This window comes from Kockovaella imperatae, assembly GCF_002102565.1.
Source record: "Kockovaella imperatae strain NRRL Y-17943 chromosome Unknown BD324scaffold_3, whole genome shotgun sequence".
Taxonomy (NCBI): Eukaryota; Fungi; Basidiomycota; class Tremellomycetes; order Tremellales; family Cuniculitremaceae; genus Kockovaella; species Kockovaella imperatae.
The window spans coordinates 181,900-198,747 of NW_019028943.1; the positions used below are offsets into that span (position 1 = coordinate 181,900).

The following is a 16,848-nucleotide window of genomic DNA, read 5'->3' on the forward strand; positions in this document are numbered from 1 at the left end:
CCAGCTGCAAGACCCAGCCGTCCGTACACCAAAGCTATCCCTTTCTAATAGAAGGTGCGCTTATTACAAACGGTACTTGCCCTCTTCTATTTGGTAAGCCCCGCCCGTAACAGCCGCCTGGCCGTAACCCACACCTATGCTCCACAGAGATCAGTAGAACTCAGCAGAGATCAGTAGAACTCGGGAGATCTCAGCAGAACTCAGGGATCTCAGCAGATCTCAGCATCCAGCTCAGTACATCAGTACTGAATTCTCGAGCTCAGTACAGAGCTCAGTATAAGGACGTAGTAGTATATAAAGCCAGCATTGTAGAACCTCTTGATCCTTCTTCTCTAAGGATCAATCTATCACACATCTATGTTAGTTCAATAGTCTTTGACTATCTTGGCCTACTTCGTGACTTCACCTTCACCCACCTTGACTCCTGCTCGCCACGACATCACTGCAGGATCCTTCAAGCAGTCCTCTCAGCCAACCTCGACCAATACAAGTTAAGTGGTTGTGGCTCTTCAACCTGCAACCCAAGCTTGCTCATACGACCTTCGTCTTCCATCTCGTCACCGGCGCATAGGCCTCCGGGAACAAGTCGTAACACCTCGGGACATGATGTCAAATGGTAAGATGCCAAGGTGGGGACAATTCACCCTTTCAAAGGAGGTCAATGCGCAGCGATGCTGACTTGCTGCCACGCGCGTAGTGCGTGGTTGGGTGGCAAAATCCGCTTTCCCGATTTTGAGATGAGATATACAGCTATCACCCAATGTCAGCTCAAAAGGTCTCAGGCCAAGATCAGTGGTGCGCTGGCTGGCACCATGTCAAGAGGGTCAACTGAGAAGAAAAGCAGATGAAGGCGTCTGGTTCTTGCCTCACAAAAACTGACTGTGAGCTACACCAGGCCACGGAGTTGTTCAAAAACTCCGCACAGACGCGTTTGCAGAAATTGCGTCATGTCTGATAGATCGCTCCGACCCGACGGTATATGTGCTCCAACGGCTCCTGTCATACACAATCAACTCTCTCCCGACATTCTGATCCAGTCCTCGACGGGCTTGCACTTCTGACGTTTGCCAGTTGTCATATACACACCACTGCGCACCTCCGGTCATGCCTCTTTCTTCCCATCTTCTACTTTCAACACACCATGGGCAAGTACTGGATTTGCCGTGTCTTCAGCTGACTCTTTGTCTCTCACGCAGTGCCGGCCTCACGCCCACCCGGCAAGATCACCAGCTCTCGCACGAAACAACTCCAACTTGGTAAGCCCAGAACCGGCCTGCCTTTTCCTGTGACGAGATGAGCAAAGAACAATGTCTTTGCAGCCTCAGGCGCTATGTCAGAGGATCCTATTGTGCTCTCCTCCGATCCCCCAAGTCAAGGTGAGTGCATAAATCTAGTTCGCTCTGACACGTCCAGCAATTAATGCGGCCTCTGTAGCAGAATCCTCCCAAGCTCAAGCCTACGACCAACTTGCCTCATCTCCTGATCGCAAGTACAATATGCAAGATATCGAGCCCGATGTGGATCCAGTCACTGAGTCTGCCGTTGCCGAAAACAATCCAGAGACCACCAGCGCCAATTCAGGTATGGTCACAAAAAACTCCCTTGGCTGATTGACTCCTCAGTGACCCTCAACTCTGACGACTCGTTCATGCCATTGCATTCCAGCGCAGATTCTTTCCCGTCGGTCCCCTCAATCACGCTGTATGTTAGCCCTCCATTCCTTGAGCTGACCATATTCAGCAATGCCCTAACTTTTGTACGTCTGCTTCAGGTGGCCTGTGATGAGCTACGCTTCCTGGATAGCATGCAAGATGTGGAAAGACAACAAGCCATTGTGTTGATTGACTTGATCAACAGCATGATGGGAGACATATAGATGGCCGTACGATAGCAGATATGCATAGGTTGTAGCCTGTTCAATGAGCACGACAGCAAGCCTGGAGCTCCAGGCTTGATTTTGCGCATCTGCCGGAAAGAGAATGTCGGAAGGGGGAGAATATGCCAAACCTCCAATATCCCCCCTCAACAATGTACCTCCGCCTCCATACAACCATCTCCTGATGTCACAGCAGACGGAGCTAGAGCAGATAGCTCGACAACGTGGTTTTGAGAGGCAATTCATCGGCTAGAAGTGGCTCTGGGTGTGAGTGTCAGAGCTCTGATGGCCAGCTGGCACAAGGAGCCTGCCAAAGCCCTGCTGGACTTGTGTAAAAAGGAACATCACTTGCGCCAGTCCAAAACTTAGGTTGATGGAAGATGGACGCCTCTTGGTTGATGGTTTCTGTCTGACTTGTTACGACAGAGCAAGCAAGAAAAATACGTCCCGTTGTGATAAGGTCTATCACAAGGCAGATGGCACGACTGAGGCAAAGCCAAAAAGACGTATCAAGAAACCTCGTACAAAAAGCTCTGCGAGTGCACGTCCAACCGTCTCGGACAACACACCAATCCCTTTCACTCCGCCTCAAGCCAAGAACAACAACATTGGCACCAGCCTCCTCCCCCACATGCCCAACTCCTCATCTACTCACGTCTTCACCACTGACCCTCCATTTCCTCAACCTGCTCTCCATCCGCTTGACTTGTTGCGATACGCTCAGACATATCCTAACACCAGCTCATCTTCTACATGATCACACAGCCTTTTCTATCTTTACTATACTTTCCCAGCGTGCAACTTACACGCAGATCCCAGATAGATCTTTTCCCACCGTGCAACTTGCACGCACATCTTGTAGTGTCTACATAGTGAGTCCATAAGACCTTCCAAAAATTATATAAGGAGGTGGTTTGTAGTCTTCTTTTCTCCTCAGTGAACAATTCTCAGTAAAGTTATCCTTTCAACTTCTTCACCACTTCACCTCATCAACCTCATTGCATCTCAATCACTATCACTCTCAACTACTCTTGCAACTGTACTTTGCACCCAGCTGCAAGACCCAGGCGTCCGTACACCAAAGCTATCCCTTTCTAATAGAAGGTGCGCTTATTACAAATGGTATTTGCCCCTCTTCTATTTGGTAAGCCCCGCCCGTAACATGACTCTGACATGCGTCAAGGCCCATGCACATATAAGACTGAATCGCTCGCGCAAGTGGAGGAAGCTTATCAAGTCTTGCAACAAACTGAAGACTCCGTAGCTACCTCGGCCAACCCTAAGGCCCCCAGCGCATTATTCACCCTTGAACAGTTCGATGCGCTCAATCAGCAGATCATCAAGATGCAAGGTCTTCTCCAGATGTTGGAGATGCAGTGTCAGGACTCAATGGACCACCTGAAGAAACATGTACCTGATGCTATGCCTCTCATTCTAATCCCCAGCAAAGCTCAACAACTCCCTTGCCTCGATCCCTGCAACATTTGGGAAGATGCGCAAAGATGGAAGACTTACCTCAGAGAACACATAAACAGATTCATTGAAGCTCACCTGATGGTCACACAAGCACATTGCAATAGACTTGTGAGTCTCACAGAGTCTGCTTGACGACGCTTCAGATGCAGCAGTAGAAGACGTGATTGAACATCCTTTGAAGGGATCCAAGCGTTGGCGGCAAGTGACATCTCAACCGCAAGTGTTACGGGCCGTTCCGGGCGAAGACGAAGGTTCCGGTAGGAAAACGAAGGGGAACGGTTGACGATTCGATGCGGAAGGATTGAAGTCCAACCTCGATATGTAACCCGATTAAGAAACCGGACTACGGATCAACTGATTATATAACGATAACTCGATATGAACGGAATGGAATACCGGGAGGTGTTCCGACGATTTCCGAGATCAAAACGAGATGAAGTGTAACATATAAGAATTCAGATCCTTGGGGGGATCTGTCAAAAAGTGTCTACTTTATATATTCCTGGCAGAGTGGAGGCCTCCACATCTGTTTTACTCATCCTCACACCGATACTTCTCGGAACCCTTCGGATTGATCATGGGACTGTCGGAATGGTCACGGAAGGTACGATTGGGGTCGGAAACCGGAAGTGGTCGGAAAGGGTCGGAATGAGCCGGAAGGATGATAACGGCGAATGACGTGGTAAAAACGAGGGTGAAGATTGTCGAATTGTAACAGTACCCCCCCCGGAAAAGGGGAATACGAGCTCCTGCGAGAGCGGAATGTGACGAAAAAATTGAAAGAGGGTGATTCAACAGAACAAGAGGATCGAAAGGATGCTTGAAACCATTCGGAAAAAGGTTCCGGAGACGGAATTGGCAATTGAGTTGTATTCCGGGGAAATCGAGCAATGGAATAGGGCGATTTGGGACGGATTGAGGAAGTTGGAGGAGTATTTCTCCACGGAATAGACAATTTTGTAGCGGAATGAGGTTTCAACACCTCGGAAAATATGTAACAAGTTCAACCTTGCACAAAATTGTGTTTCGGTTTGTTGGGATGATTACGGTGGAATTCCGTAACCAATTCGACGCAATTTTCGAGATGACTTGGGGGTTCCCAAGTATTTGAGGATGGATCGTTGTAACCGAGCCATTTGACGAGGTAACGGATTGGCGGTTTATACCGTTTATCAACTTTGGAGTCAAGAATTTCTTCAACTTCAAGTTCGGTTTGACCTTCGATTTCAACGGGAGGAGGAGGAGGTTGATTCCGGTCAGGAATCGTGTTTTCCTGGTAAGGTTCCAACAAGTTTACGTGGAAAACGTTGTGGACTTGCCAAGATCGAGGAACAATCGAGGCGATACGCATGAGACGAAATCTTTTCGGATATGCGGAAGGGACCAAGGTATCTTTCGGAAAGCTTTTTCGAGGGCCGTTTTGGGCTGAGATTCCTAGTTGATAACAAAACCCAAGAGTCGATGTGGAGCAAGAGCCGGTGTGAAGCAAAGTCACCCTCTGAAGCAAGAGTCGGAGTAAAGCAAGAGTTGGAGCAAAGCAAGAGTTTGGGTGAAGCAAGAGTCGATGTGGAGCAAGAGTCGGAGCGAAGCAAGTTCAACCTCTGATGCAAGAGTTGGAGCGGAGCGAGAGTTGGAGCAAAGAAAGGTACCCGGTTGATCGAGCAAGCAAGCAGAGCAGGTCAAAGCAAGGGAGATCAAGCAAGGGCGCGGGAGCCTGACGCAAGCTACAAGGGTCGATCAGAGCGGGAGACAAAGCGGCGAAGCAGAGAAAAGTGGTCCCCTCTCAAAACCCCCTTCTTCTGCGGCGTGCCCCCCAGGCGAGCGCAGCGAGCGTCTATGTTGCGAGCAGAGCGAGCGTCCATCTCCCGAGCGCAGCGAGGTATACCCTGGAGCACGAGGCCATCTTCCGAGCGGAGCGAGGTGTACCTCGGAGCACGAGGCCATCTTCCGAGCGAGCAAGAGTACCCTGGAGCACGAGTCCATCACCGAGCGAACAAGGTGGACCCTGGAGCACAGATCCATCTCCCGAGCGAGCAAGAGTAACTTGAAGCACCAGTCAGAATTTCAAGCAGAGCAAGGTGTGAACCACCGGTCTACCTCGCTGCGCCTATACAGCGTGTACGCGAGCGACGACAAGCACTCAACAAGCTGCACCTCAAGCCACCACACACACACTCCGCGAACATCGTGTGCACGAGCACCCACACACACGAGCAGTGAAGCAGGCGAGTGCAATGAGGGCGAGCAACAATGAGGAGCGGAGATCCACCCTAGGACGATCCTTGAGCGGATCTTTGCGTATCTTTGATCCGCTCAAACAAGGTGAAGCAGGTGGACGAAGTGAAGCAGGTGGACAAGGTGAAGCAAGTGGACAGAGCAAAGCAGGGAGACAGTGAAGCAAGGAGCAAGTGAAGCAAGGAGCAAGTGAAGTGTGAACCAGGTGCTTGAAGCAGGTGGAGCGCAGAGCAAGGCGGGACAGAGGAGAGCCAGTGGAGCAGGTGAAACTCGAAGCAGGTGATACCTCGGGTGGATGGTGGAGCAGGTGATACTTGACGGAGGTGAACAAGGTGAAGCGTGAAGCTATGAAGCAGGTGAATCATGACGCAGTGAAGCAGGAGAAGCGTGAAGCAGTGAAGCAGGAGAAGCGTGAAGCAGGTTAGTCATGACGTAGTGAAGCAGGTGAACAAGTAGGAAACTCCTCAAGTAGGCAAAGCGTGAAGGTTGGGGCAAGTGATGATTGAAGCAAGTGAGGCGTAAAGCAGATGAAGCATGAAGCAGATGAAGCACGAAGCATGAAGCATGAAGCAGATGAAGCACAAAGCATGAAGCAGATGAAGCTTGAAGCAGATGAAGCTTGAAGCAGATGAAGCATGAAGCTGATGAAGCACGAAGCATGAAGCATGAAGCAGATGAAGCATGAAGCACGAAGCACGAAGCATGAAGCAGATGAAGCACAAAGCATGAAGCAGATGAAGCTTGAAGCAGATGAAGCACAAAGCTTGAAGCAGATGAAGCACAAAGCTTGAAGCAGATGAAGCACGAAGCACGAAGCATGAAGCACGAAGCATGAAGCACGAAGCACGAAGCAGATGAAGCATGAAGCAGATGAAGCGTAAAGCAGACGTGAAGCGGAAAGCAGTGAGCAGTGATACTTGAAGCAGTGCAGCTTGCAGCGGAAAGCAAGTGAAGAGTGAAGGATGAAGCAAGTGAAGCATATAGCGGGTGGAGCAGGTGAAGTTCATGTGGCGCGAAGCAAGTCACCCACGAAGCGTGCCGCACGAAGCAGAGAAAAGTGGTCCCCTCTCAAAACCCCCTTGCTTCCCTACACCTCATAAGTCGAGAAGCAAGCAGAAGCAGACAGTTGAGCTGGAACATGGGAGCGACATACGAACCGCCAACACTGAAGCAGGAGAACCAGAAGCAGAAACAAAAAGGTTGAGTGGGAGCAATACACGAAAGAGCAGAAGCAAAGACAGAAACAGAGACAAACACAACCAAGAACAGGAGCAGAGCAGGAGCAGGAGCAGACCCACGCAGACAGACGCAGGACACACCGACCGGCGCAGAGACAGAATCCACGCATACAACCTATGCATTACACGTACCATCCTCGCTTGGCTCGCGTCCTCGCTTCGCTCAGGTCCTCGCTTCGCTCAGATCATCACTCCGCTCTGGCGCGGCAGCTTTACGCACAGCAGTAAGACGCAGCCAACCATGGCAATAGCCTGAGTAGAAGAGTCAAAAAAAGACACTTGCGCAGCAAGATGGACCTACACCATTCGCAAGAAAGATCAGTAAAGGTCGACCAACCTCACTGAGAGCTGAGAAGACTGTACCGAACATCGCCACGGTCGATACTTGCGCTAACGGCGAGAGTCAGCGACATTTCCACGGCTTCCCTTAACAGACGATCTCACCCAGCTTCTCCACCAAGGCAATAGCACTCAAAGCATCCGCACGCTCGTCAGGCCCGACAAAATCCAACGTGACACCTTTGCAAGCGGACCCCGTACCACTGGCGAACGGGAGTACGACAGCCGCAAGATACATGTGCCATCCTTGATGTGCCAGACTGACCCAACTCGTGAGGAATCCGTCAAGGAAGATGCTACCTCGTAAAAAGTACAAGTCCCACAAGGAACCATGTTTGACATCAGTTGGAGCCGGTGCAGGATTATGTTGAGGTGCAGAAACGACTGTCGGTTCTTCCGCTTGCACAGGATCATCGAGGTCTTCTTGCGCCACGGTCCTAGACGATGACACGGAGGAAGATCTTGTGATGGGCTCCGAAGCTGGTGACTTGGAAAGCCATTGACGACCCGATTTGATGATACGAGGGAACAACAGCGACAGGAAGAATGCCTTCATCAGGAGAAAGATGGACTACCGTCAGCGCTCAGCTAGCGGTTGTGCCCACCAGCATTATGCCGCTATCGGCTGGACCGAAAGCAAAAACGTTTGTGGCCACCAGCTGCAGAGCCATGCCAACGTAACCCGTTGCCAGAACGCTGAAGAATGCCCCTGATCCCAGGAGGAAGAGATTCCAGTCCCTCTTGAGTCGTCCGTCCGGTTGCTCCTTTTTGACAGGGACAAAGACCTTGAGAGGTGACAAGAATGACTTTGACTGCTTCTCATGCTCGTCATCCTGTTTCTCAGGCTCAAAGTAAGGCAGGAACAGCGATCCAAAGATGGTGCAGAACACCAATAGACCAAAGGCGAATTGAAAAGGTGCAAGTGGACCGATGAGTCTCTCGGACAATCCTCCAACTGGCCCTCAGCCTCCACCTACTGGTGTCCACTCACAAGTGTATCCACCTGCCGCGCCAAGCATCATGATTCCGCCGAGGACACCAAATTGACTCGTACGCTCTTCTGGCTCTGCCAAGAAAGCAATGAAGCTATTGGCAGCGAGACCATATCCACCTCCTGAGCCCATAATATTGAACAACTGCGTAGTCTGAATGATTTTGATACCCGTAGCGCCTCCGACGGTCTGGGCATAGATCTGGGTGAGATTACGCATGGCTGCCCAGGCTGTTTGCTGAAACATGGCTGCCTTTGGACCGAAGCGCTTGATCCAATAGCCAGTGACGAAGAGGTTGAGGAGGGCTACAATCGTCAATCACAACTCGTCCCCATCTCACTCACTACACATGGTCGTCGTCGAGCTCATCAGAGCGATACTGGCAGCTGTGCTTGACTCGATCCTCGGAATGGCACAACGATTTTTGTCCTCTGGACCATCCCACGCGTGATGCTTGTAATACTCATTGCATGTCATTGTCCGGAACGAGTAGATCAGAGAAGTTTGCGTAAAGGCGAATGTCAAGGACAGCAGACATGCAGTGAACATGACTCTGCGGATCGGGGGGAACCATCCGGAATGACTAGGAGAGTTGGACTCATGTTTCGGTAAGAGAGGGGTTGTCTCCCTGGCTGGAGTGACTGACTTCATGGAGGCGTCGTGAGATGTATCAGAACAAGTTTCGTCGCGAGGCTCGGGCGATGGTGCATCTACCAAAAACGAGGCGACCGTCATACACCCTCGGAGATACCCGATCGGACCGATAAACTGCGGACATGTCCGATGCATCAATGATAGCACTCATCCGGAAGTCTAATCCCATCGTCTATACCAGCGTTCTGAGACCACATCAGAAACATGCAAAAGTCCTAAACGTACCATGTTCCTACCTCCATCTACCGAAATAATGGCATTTGTCATGTAGCTTCCAGCTTTTGAAGCGAGAAGTAAGACTGGCCCAAAGATTTCATCCTTGGTACCCGCGCGACCTGAACTCAACGTCCAACCATAGGCTTGCTCTCACCTAACGGTGTCCTCTTTGCTACCTTTTCCGCAGCAGGGAGGAGTTTGAGTTCACCATTCTCATCACGTCTGGCAGTGATTTCCGTTGGGAACGTCCCTGGGAGAATAGTATTGACTCGGATCTTCAGGCTGGATGGCGTTAGGATCCGCGCACACGAAAACCCACGGGGCCAGACGTCCGGCTAACATGCTAGCGAGGTGCACAGCTATCACGTTATCAGGGCGTTGTACAGCTCAGGAGGCTCACCAGCAGCCTGATGAGATCAGCAGAAGCCTCTTCTCACGACTGACCTTTGATACCCCATACGTCAATGTCGAGACGGGTCTGAACATCAGCTTCTCGCAAAAGTACTGCGACACACCTCTGATTGGCTATGGCCGCTATCGAAGAAATGACAATGACACTGGGATCCTCAGATTTGCGTAAAAGAGGAACCAGGCCAGCCGTCATGAAGTAGACACCTGAGAGCATCAGGCGCCGCCCTTGCAGCTTGCATTTACCGTTCACGTTGACTGTAGACATGTCAACCAGAGCGACACGTGTTTGGCTCACCCGAATGGGTCTTCTCCCAATCATCGCTGAGAATCTCAGCCTCCCTCGTATCACCTCTACACCCACTCGTCAACCCCTTCCCATACGAGTCTCTCGATAGAGTCCGCTACGGCGCGTCAATCACCCTCCGGCTCCCCCGACTCACGATCAAGATGGTTGCTGATGGGATCCTTCCAGGGTCGTTGAATCGCAGCATTATTGATCAAGACATCGACCTGAAGGGTCAAGCTGGCACTCTAAAGCAATACTGACCCTCTGCTCCTTCTCGGTGATCTGTTCGACTAAGCGGAGGACGCCATCTTTGGTCGAAACGTCCCCCTGAGCGCTAGCTTTAGCCTTTCTCAGCTATCAGGCACCTACACGGAGACGTGTCCTCCATACTCCCCCTCGACCTCTTCTGCCGTCCGTTTCAGCACATCTCCTCTTCTTCCTATGATCCAAACCCTTGCGCCATTCTCCGCGAATCCCTCAGCTAGCCATCGTCCTATGCCGGTTCCTCCACCCGTGATGACCACGACTTTGCCTTTGACGTCAAATAGCGCAGACGACGTCATATCCGCTCGAGACGCCCGACGGTGTGAAGCGTCAGACACATCGATGCATATGTCTCATTTTCGACGCGTCGGAAATGCCGCGTGCCCGAATCGACCCCGGGGCACCGAATCGACCCCGCGAAGCAAGTGAAGCAAGCAAAGCAAGCAAAGCAAGCAAAGCAAGCAAAGCAAGCAAAGCAAGCAAAGCAAGCAAAGCAAGCAAAGCAAGCAAAGCAAGCAAAGCAAGCAAAGCAAGCAAAGCAAGCAAAGCAAGCAAAGCAAGCAAAGCAAGCAAAGCAAGCAAAGCAAGCAAAGCAAGCAAAGCAAGCAAAGCAAGCAAAGTTCATGAAGCGCGAAGCAAGTAACGCACGAAGCATGAAGCGCAAAGCAAGTAACCCACGAAGCGCGACGCACGAAGCAAGCCAAAGTGGTCCCCTCTCAAAACCCCCCTTCCTTCCCTACACCTACATGCTTGTCATGCATAGTATGTCTCGATTCTTAAGGCCACTACCTCAAGTAAAAGTATGCGGGCCCTCAAGTAAAAGTGTGCTCTGGCATCCGAATACCATCGTTTATCCCGGCGCCCTGGATGAGGCTATGAGCGTCTCTAGCACTTGAACACGCCACGCACCATCAATCGCCCTCCATCGACGGTAAGCAATGCGTTATCCATGAATTGTCCACCACGACTACAGAGAAGCATCACAGGTCCAGCGATCTCTTCAGGTTGTCCCGCCCGACCTCGACCAATTAGTCAGCGGCCTTAGTCACTGTACTCACCGACAGTCGACCTCAAGGCGGCTTTTTGCGCCGCATGACCCATCTTCTCATGGTCGGACGCTGTTGTGCCTGAGGAGCCCGTCATTTCAGAGGGAAAGATCCCGGGGCAGATGGTGTTGACGCGAATCTTGAACCTTGGAAAACGATAAATCCCAAGATGAGCGGCAGAGCTTACGGATGCAACCTGCCAGCGAGAAGATCGCCAAGGTGAATCGCTAATCACGATCAGTCTTTCTATCATTCTCAGGAAACATACTGGCTGCCTGGAGGTCCAAGGTTTTGAGTGTCTCATCTCTCGTGCGATGGTGATGCTCACCTTGCTGACTCCATACGTCAGACTTCCCATTGCCCTACCCGCGCAGTCAGCTCGGCTCATTGGTCCCTGCTCACCGTTGGTTAGCTAGACCGGCGATGGAGGCAATGTTCACGACACTCGGATGAGATGCCTTTCGCAAGAATGGGATCATAAAGGTGGTCATATAGTAGACACCTGTAATTCAGTTTCAATGCTCACCCCTAACACTCACCATTGACGTTGACTGAATACGTCGTGAACCCCTAAGCCCCACCCGTTTGCCCCCTCGACTCACTCTGATTGGTGATCTCCCAGTCTTCACTGCAATTCCCAATCAACAAACGTACACGCCCCGCTCACTCCTCAGTAGCCTGCATGGCTTGTAGCACTTGTTCGGCTGACATTGTCGGTCAGACTGCGATAGCCAAATACGTACGATCATTGTGATCCTTGATCTCTGTCCTCCAAGGTTTCGAGATCCCGGCGCAGTTGATAAGCGAGTCGAGCTGCATACGTCCAGTGATTAGCGAGGCCGAAGAACTCCACGATTCACCCTTTCTTCTTTCGCTCCGAATGCTTCTGCTATCGTTTGAACGGCGGCCTTGGTAGATACATCTCCCTGAAGACTGTTGTCGTCAGCCTTGATCCGTGCTCTGTAGGCTCACGGTATCACCTCCCCGCCCATGCGAGTGAGCTTGCCAATCTCCTCGGCTGTCTTCTTCAGTACGTCGAGTCGACGTCCCGTGATATAGACTTTTGCTCCATTGCATGCAAATCCACTCGCGATGGCTGCGGGACATCAGTCTCGAACACTCTGCATCTCCATACCTCGTCCTATTCCTGTGCCTCCACCAGTGACGAGTACGACCTAAAGGGACTCAGCGACCGAGTGCTTGTGGAGCTCCCACCTGTCCCTTGACGCCAAAGATGTCTTCAAGTGCGAACGAGACGTTGGACATGGTACGAGTTGCTCTACAGCGTCCGATCAAGGTGAAACGAAGGATGACCAACGACTCAAGTTCGGGTGCGGATTCGGAACGGATCCCGACCGGTCCGATGAAGCCGTTCGTTGTGTTGTTGGAGGCACACCTCCCAAGACGCCTGCATAGACAAATGTCCCATGATCTAACCCCCATACGGAACCTTTTACAAATAGCCTATAAGACGAGAACCCCCAAGAACTTAATGATGATTACAACGCAGTCTAAACATTGTTATTGGGAAGCGGCCGCATGCACAATGCCCGGCCCCTCCACCTACCCCATGACATTGACGGGGTCCACCGAGGTCCCGCTCAAGCCAAAGTACCCGGTGCCATCTTCCCTATCCTCCGTACCGGGTTTCTCACTGACGACACTCAAAGTCGACCCGAAACCCTCGATAGAATAATCGTTGAATCCGGGGATGGCGGGACCAGGCGACATGGTAGCTATGACCGGGGCAGAGATGGATCTATCGTTCGGACGGAGAAAGGCAGGGTTCAAAGACGTCGCAGCTTGATACACTGGTGCTGTGGGAGCTGGTGGATCAAAATATTTGGTGGGTGACTCTGATCCGGGGGAAGCTGGAGACGTTGAATGTCTCCGAGGATGAAGGTTGAACGGAGGTGTGTAAAAGTTGGGCGAAGAACTCGATCCCATGCCAGACGAACTGGCTGACATCGGGTCCACGGGGACGGTAGAGACGTTTACCTGTGGGACATTAGGGTTGAGACCCAGGATCCCCAATTGTTGAAGCAATTCGGCGGGACTAGAAAATCAGCTCAAGCTCATGTGCTGCTACACTCACGCAGAGGCTCTACGGTTATCTGGCTCAAACCCAGTCGGTATCGCCGCCATCCAATCGCTGTCCCACTCGCTCGCAGTCGTCCCATCCGTGGTGTAGGTGTTCAGACTGGCCATGCTACCTATTCTATCTCTCGGCATCCATGACCAAGACCCAGGTGGGATCTCGCCGGCCGGTCCAGCATGAGTTCCGAATTGGAAGCCAGGCGAAGGGAGTGGACCGTTGGGAGTAAAAGGAGGGATGCCAGATGGGTATGGAGCACCAGTGTATTGGGGTTGAGCAACGGCGGGAGCCACTGTAGCGCTCGCGTCTTGGACCACTAGCGGTTTGTCCACTGGTACTACCTCACCGGCGGCACCTCTGATGGGTGTGAAACGAGGTGGAGTGAACGGACCAGAAGGTACCGTTTGAGCATTGGGTACACTTGCCCGCCGTGAATTGTTCATGGCGGCGAGATGAAGGGCGGAAGGACGAGACTGAATGGGAGAGATGGAGTCTTCCGGTATCGCATACGGTATACTGCCCTTCCGAAGACCTGGCGAGCGGGCTGCAAAGTGTCCAGCGACGGATTGATCCGCATCGGCGAAGGAGACCCTTCGACCGACTTGCGTCGGAGGAGCAAGCTGACCTGTCAAGGGAGGACGTGGCCCATTGGACAGCTGAGCCGGAGCAGTTTTGGGCGGTGTTCTCAGCCCTCCTTCTTGCGCCGCTCGTTCTTTCAGTGCGATACTCTTGACTTTGGCGCGTCTGGCAAAGTGAGCACCAAAAGCCTTGTTTGAACTGCTCACCTGTTCTGGAACCAAACCTGAATGTTCCGTTTGGTCATCCCGAGCTCTAGAGCCAACCATTCTCGCATATTATTGTCCGGCTTCGGATTGACCTTGAACCAGTGCTCCAACACGCGTAATTGATCCGGTGTAGTCCGACGTCGGTGTTTGACCTGGCAAGGTATCAATGACGCCCGCAGCTCAGCGTGCTCACCTCTGCCGGCGCCGTCTCATCTTCCCACTCTCCAGGCTGAGGCCAGCCGACAAAAGTCTGAGGTGGTTGCATGGGTCCAGGACCTTGAGGAGCCATGTGCATATATGCTCCATTCCGCGGCATCGCTAAGCGATCACCGTGGTTGGGGAAGGGGGTGGGATGGATGGGGGAGGTGAGCTGTTGAAATGCAGGTTCAAGGTGTTGTTTGGGAGCTTGGGGAGGAGGAGCAAAGGTGGAGGAAGACTGGGAGAATTGCTGCATGATGGGTGGGAGTTGCTCTGGCACAGGGATGAGCGGGCTGTGACCCTACGCGGACTCACAAAGAGCAGGGATCACTCTCACCAGGCGATCACGATTGGTTGCCGTGCACGGGTCCACGCACTGCGTCTCCAGCCCAGGATGGGTTGAGGCCAAAGGAACGGGATGCACCCTCGGTTCGCGCGACTAGCAAGCTTCCAAAGGAATGTTCGGCGTCCGATAACCGGTGATAGACTCCTACACGATGCGCGTCAGGTAAGGTTGTGGAGGAAGTGGGCAGACGGAGTGAACAGGGCTCCCTTTCCCTTCCCTTAAACAAAGAGTCCGGCAATAGCACAGAGCTCTCTTTTCGACTCACCAGTTCACTCCAAGGTTAAATGGCTGAATGCGAAACAGCTCGTGAGAGGATCGTCCCTCCGAGGGTGAAAAAGTATTGCGTTTGAGACGAACCAAGGGGTTTAGGTGGGCCGAGAGCCCAGGAAATGCTAAACGGATGAGTCGAGGTGAACAGGTGACCGATCGCGAAGAGTCAAAGAGTAGTGGGATGTGAAAATGACCTCGTGACCTGTCGAGCGGAGCAAGGGCAACAGCGCCGTAGCGAAAAGGAGATACCATCAGCTCCTTTTCCTTAAGAGACAGCGTTACATACCTGATTTTGTGTGTGTGGAAGAGGGGGATGCCTGAATGATCGAGAGAAGTGGTCGGAACAGTTTCAAGACAGAGAAAGCATAAGAATGGCAAATGTCCAGCGTGGCTATGGAGCGAGGTGGTCTATGATTCGCTTGTCTTTACAGCACTTGACTGGTGACGATCACGAATCAAAGTCGTCCGGTAGACCTTCCTGACCCGAATCGTTCTCCGAGACAATGATCTGATCTTTGAACGCGCGACAGATCTCGGGATATCGACCGTTGGGGATGAATGATCAACCGAAAATGGGCAAAAAGGATGATCAACCGATTACGCAACGGGGGGATGTCTAGAGACGCTTGTCAGTATGATGTTTGACGTCTTCCTCATATCATCGTCCATGTCCTTCATGAGAATCAAGACCAGTATCCAACATGGATCGGATGAGACTCAGAGAAGCGGGGGGGGGGGTGCCTGATCAAGGACGAAGGATATCTTTCCCATACAGAAAAAGAGAAAAAAAAGGACTCACGAGGTGATGAAGATCAATGTGACCGGGGACCCTGCTGTGGACGACCTGGAACGCGTGATTATCCTCTCGAGTGCAACTCTGACTGCCGCTGTTCCAAGAAGGTAGGACGGTCGTCCTGAGAAGACGGGATGTCCAGACTCGTGATCAAGTCGATTTGAAATGTACCGAGCAGGCCGACCGTTGTCGCAGGTGAATATTTATTATTGACGCTGAGCGTATGGTCAAGGATCACCAGGTGTGCGTGTGCAGCATGTATTCTCTCCACACGCAATGAAACCTCCGTGGCAAAAGGAAGATAGGTAGATAGATGGTGATGATGATCTTCTTCTTCTGCAGATCACTTGGCTTGGACTTGTAAGGTCGAGATCATTCAAAAGCGTATTTTGCACCTCAGAAGGGAGTCTCTCTCACTCTCACTCCCTCTCGGTTGTATCAACCTTCGAGTCCCGGCTTCTTTTGGCGGCGCCTCTCCCTTCTCTGCACGGACTGGCGTGGCTTTTTCTGCCTCACTGGCAAAGTCTTTCCCTTTTCTGCCGTTTGTGCAAGGCAAGAAAGCGGCGTAGAGTGACCAGGGATGATGCAAAAGGGTTCAAGGAGTTGCGATGGCACGCTCTAATTCGAGCGAGCTTCGGACAATCCACCGGAGGGGTAGGAGGGGGGACGAAGAGAGAGACGAGTGCTGCTCTCGTCTATATTTCGCCATCTCAATGTCGTGCGTACTCTCGTGCGCTCCTCCTTGTTCTCTGCCTCTGCCTCTGTGGGAGAGGTGGTCACACTCAGCACCACCCACCACCACCACCATCACCACCTGGTTAAAGCAACGAGGCGTTTTTTCTTTTGCTTTGCTGCCTCACTCGTTTTCCCTTTTTGTCACTCTTTTTTTTTTCTTCTCCCTTTGCTCTCTTTTTGCTTTTTTTTTCTTGCTTTTTTTTTTGGCTCCCCACCCTTTTACATCGCTATCGTCCGAGCATCTCTGTGGCGCCTCACAGAGCAAACGATCGCCCTCATCCCCCCTGCTCCCCCCGCATTCCTGAGAGCTCATGTACTGCCGCTGCCACCACCACCACCACCACCACCACCACCCACACTATGTATCATGATTAATAATGTAGCTCCTGGTCCGAACGGGTGTTTGACATCTCAGACATACGCGTCAGAGGCAGACTCCATGTTTCACGGCCTGAATGGCAGATCTTTTTCGAGAGTGCATTTTCGGTACATGTGGTGCTCGACGCAAAGGCCGCCGCTACAAAGCAGTCGTGCGTTGGCTCATGCGTACGGCCCCCCCTCCCCCCCCCCCCCAACCCGGCCGCTCCAAGCTG

The 16,848-nt window shown here is 52.1% G+C and overlaps 6 protein-coding genes across 6 annotated transcripts; 2 read left to right on the forward strand and 4 right to left on the reverse strand.

The window, feature by feature from the left end:
• Positions 1-1,330: 1,330 nt before the first annotated feature.
• BD324DRAFT_648991 (hypothetical protein) lies at positions 1,331-1,876 on the forward strand (the record flags this gene model as incomplete). The annotated part of the gene is made up of 4 exons (XM_022017915.1): positions 1,331-1,376; positions 1,414-1,581; positions 1,623-1,701; positions 1,741-1,876. The coding sequence occupies 4 exons, from the start codon at positions 1,331-1,333 to the stop codon at positions 1,874-1,876; spliced, it is 429 nt and encodes a 142-aa protein (XP_021872747.1).
• A 753-nt stretch (positions 1,877-2,629) lies between these two features.
• BD324DRAFT_607387 (hypothetical protein) lies at positions 2,630-3,507 on the forward strand (the record flags this gene model as incomplete). Its single annotated transcript, XM_022014068.1, has 4 exons — positions 2,630-2,748; positions 2,931-2,980; positions 3,060-3,460; positions 3,496-3,507. The coding sequence occupies 4 exons, from the start codon at positions 2,630-2,632 to the stop codon at positions 3,505-3,507; spliced, it is 582 nt and encodes a 193-aa protein (XP_021872748.1).
• A 3,498-nt stretch (positions 3,508-7,005) lies between these two features.
• BD324DRAFT_577371 (major facilitator superfamily domain-containing protein) lies at positions 7,006-8,807 on the reverse strand (the record flags this gene model as incomplete). Its single annotated transcript, XM_022013253.1, has 6 exons — positions 7,006-7,077; positions 7,127-7,215; positions 7,270-7,735; positions 7,770-8,119; positions 8,156-8,461; positions 8,501-8,807. 6 exons carry the CDS (start codon positions 8,805-8,807, stop codon positions 7,006-7,008), a joined length of 1,590 nt encoding a protein of 529 aa, XP_021872749.1.
• A 325-nt stretch (positions 8,808-9,132) lies between these two features.
• Positions 9,133-10,359, reverse strand: BD324DRAFT_295947 (hypothetical protein). Its single transcript, XM_022012409.1, has 12 exons — positions 10,176-10,359; positions 10,093-10,129; positions 9,985-10,050; positions 9,878-9,947; positions 9,799-9,838; positions 9,733-9,758; positions 9,681-9,692; positions 9,542-9,641; positions 9,471-9,504; positions 9,427-9,433; positions 9,181-9,308; positions 9,133-9,145 (listed from the first exon to the last, which is right to left on the reverse strand). The coding sequence occupies exons 1-11, from the start codon at positions 10,184-10,186 to the stop codon at positions 9,304-9,306; spliced, it is 408 nt and encodes a 135-aa protein (XP_021872750.1). The 5' UTR covers positions 10,187-10,359; the 3' UTR covers positions 9,133-9,145; positions 9,181-9,303.
• Positions 10,360-10,646: 287 nt separating this feature from the next.
• Positions 10,647-12,424, reverse strand: BD324DRAFT_617724 (putative short chain dehydrogenase/reductase). Its single transcript, XM_022014946.1, has 15 exons — positions 12,249-12,424; positions 12,169-12,208; positions 12,006-12,129; positions 11,894-11,966; positions 11,777-11,846; positions 11,701-11,737; positions 11,636-11,661; positions 11,573-11,584; positions 11,436-11,535; positions 11,362-11,395; positions 11,302-11,308; positions 11,221-11,260; positions 11,046-11,179; positions 10,897-11,006; positions 10,647-10,850 (listed from the first exon to the last, which is right to left on the reverse strand). The coding sequence occupies exons 1-15, from the start codon at positions 12,297-12,299 to the stop codon at positions 10,800-10,802; spliced, it is 909 nt and encodes a 302-aa protein (XP_021872751.1). The 5' UTR covers positions 12,300-12,424; the 3' UTR covers positions 10,647-10,799.
• Positions 12,425-12,596: 172 nt separating this feature from the next.
• BD324DRAFT_648994 (hypothetical protein) lies at positions 12,597-14,367 on the reverse strand (the record flags this gene model as incomplete). Its single annotated transcript, XM_022017916.1, has 4 exons — positions 12,597-13,089; positions 13,129-13,872; positions 13,914-14,065; positions 14,107-14,367. 4 exons carry the CDS (start codon positions 14,365-14,367, stop codon positions 12,597-12,599), a joined length of 1,650 nt encoding a protein of 549 aa, XP_021872752.1.
• Positions 14,368-16,848: the final 2,481 nt, after the last annotated feature.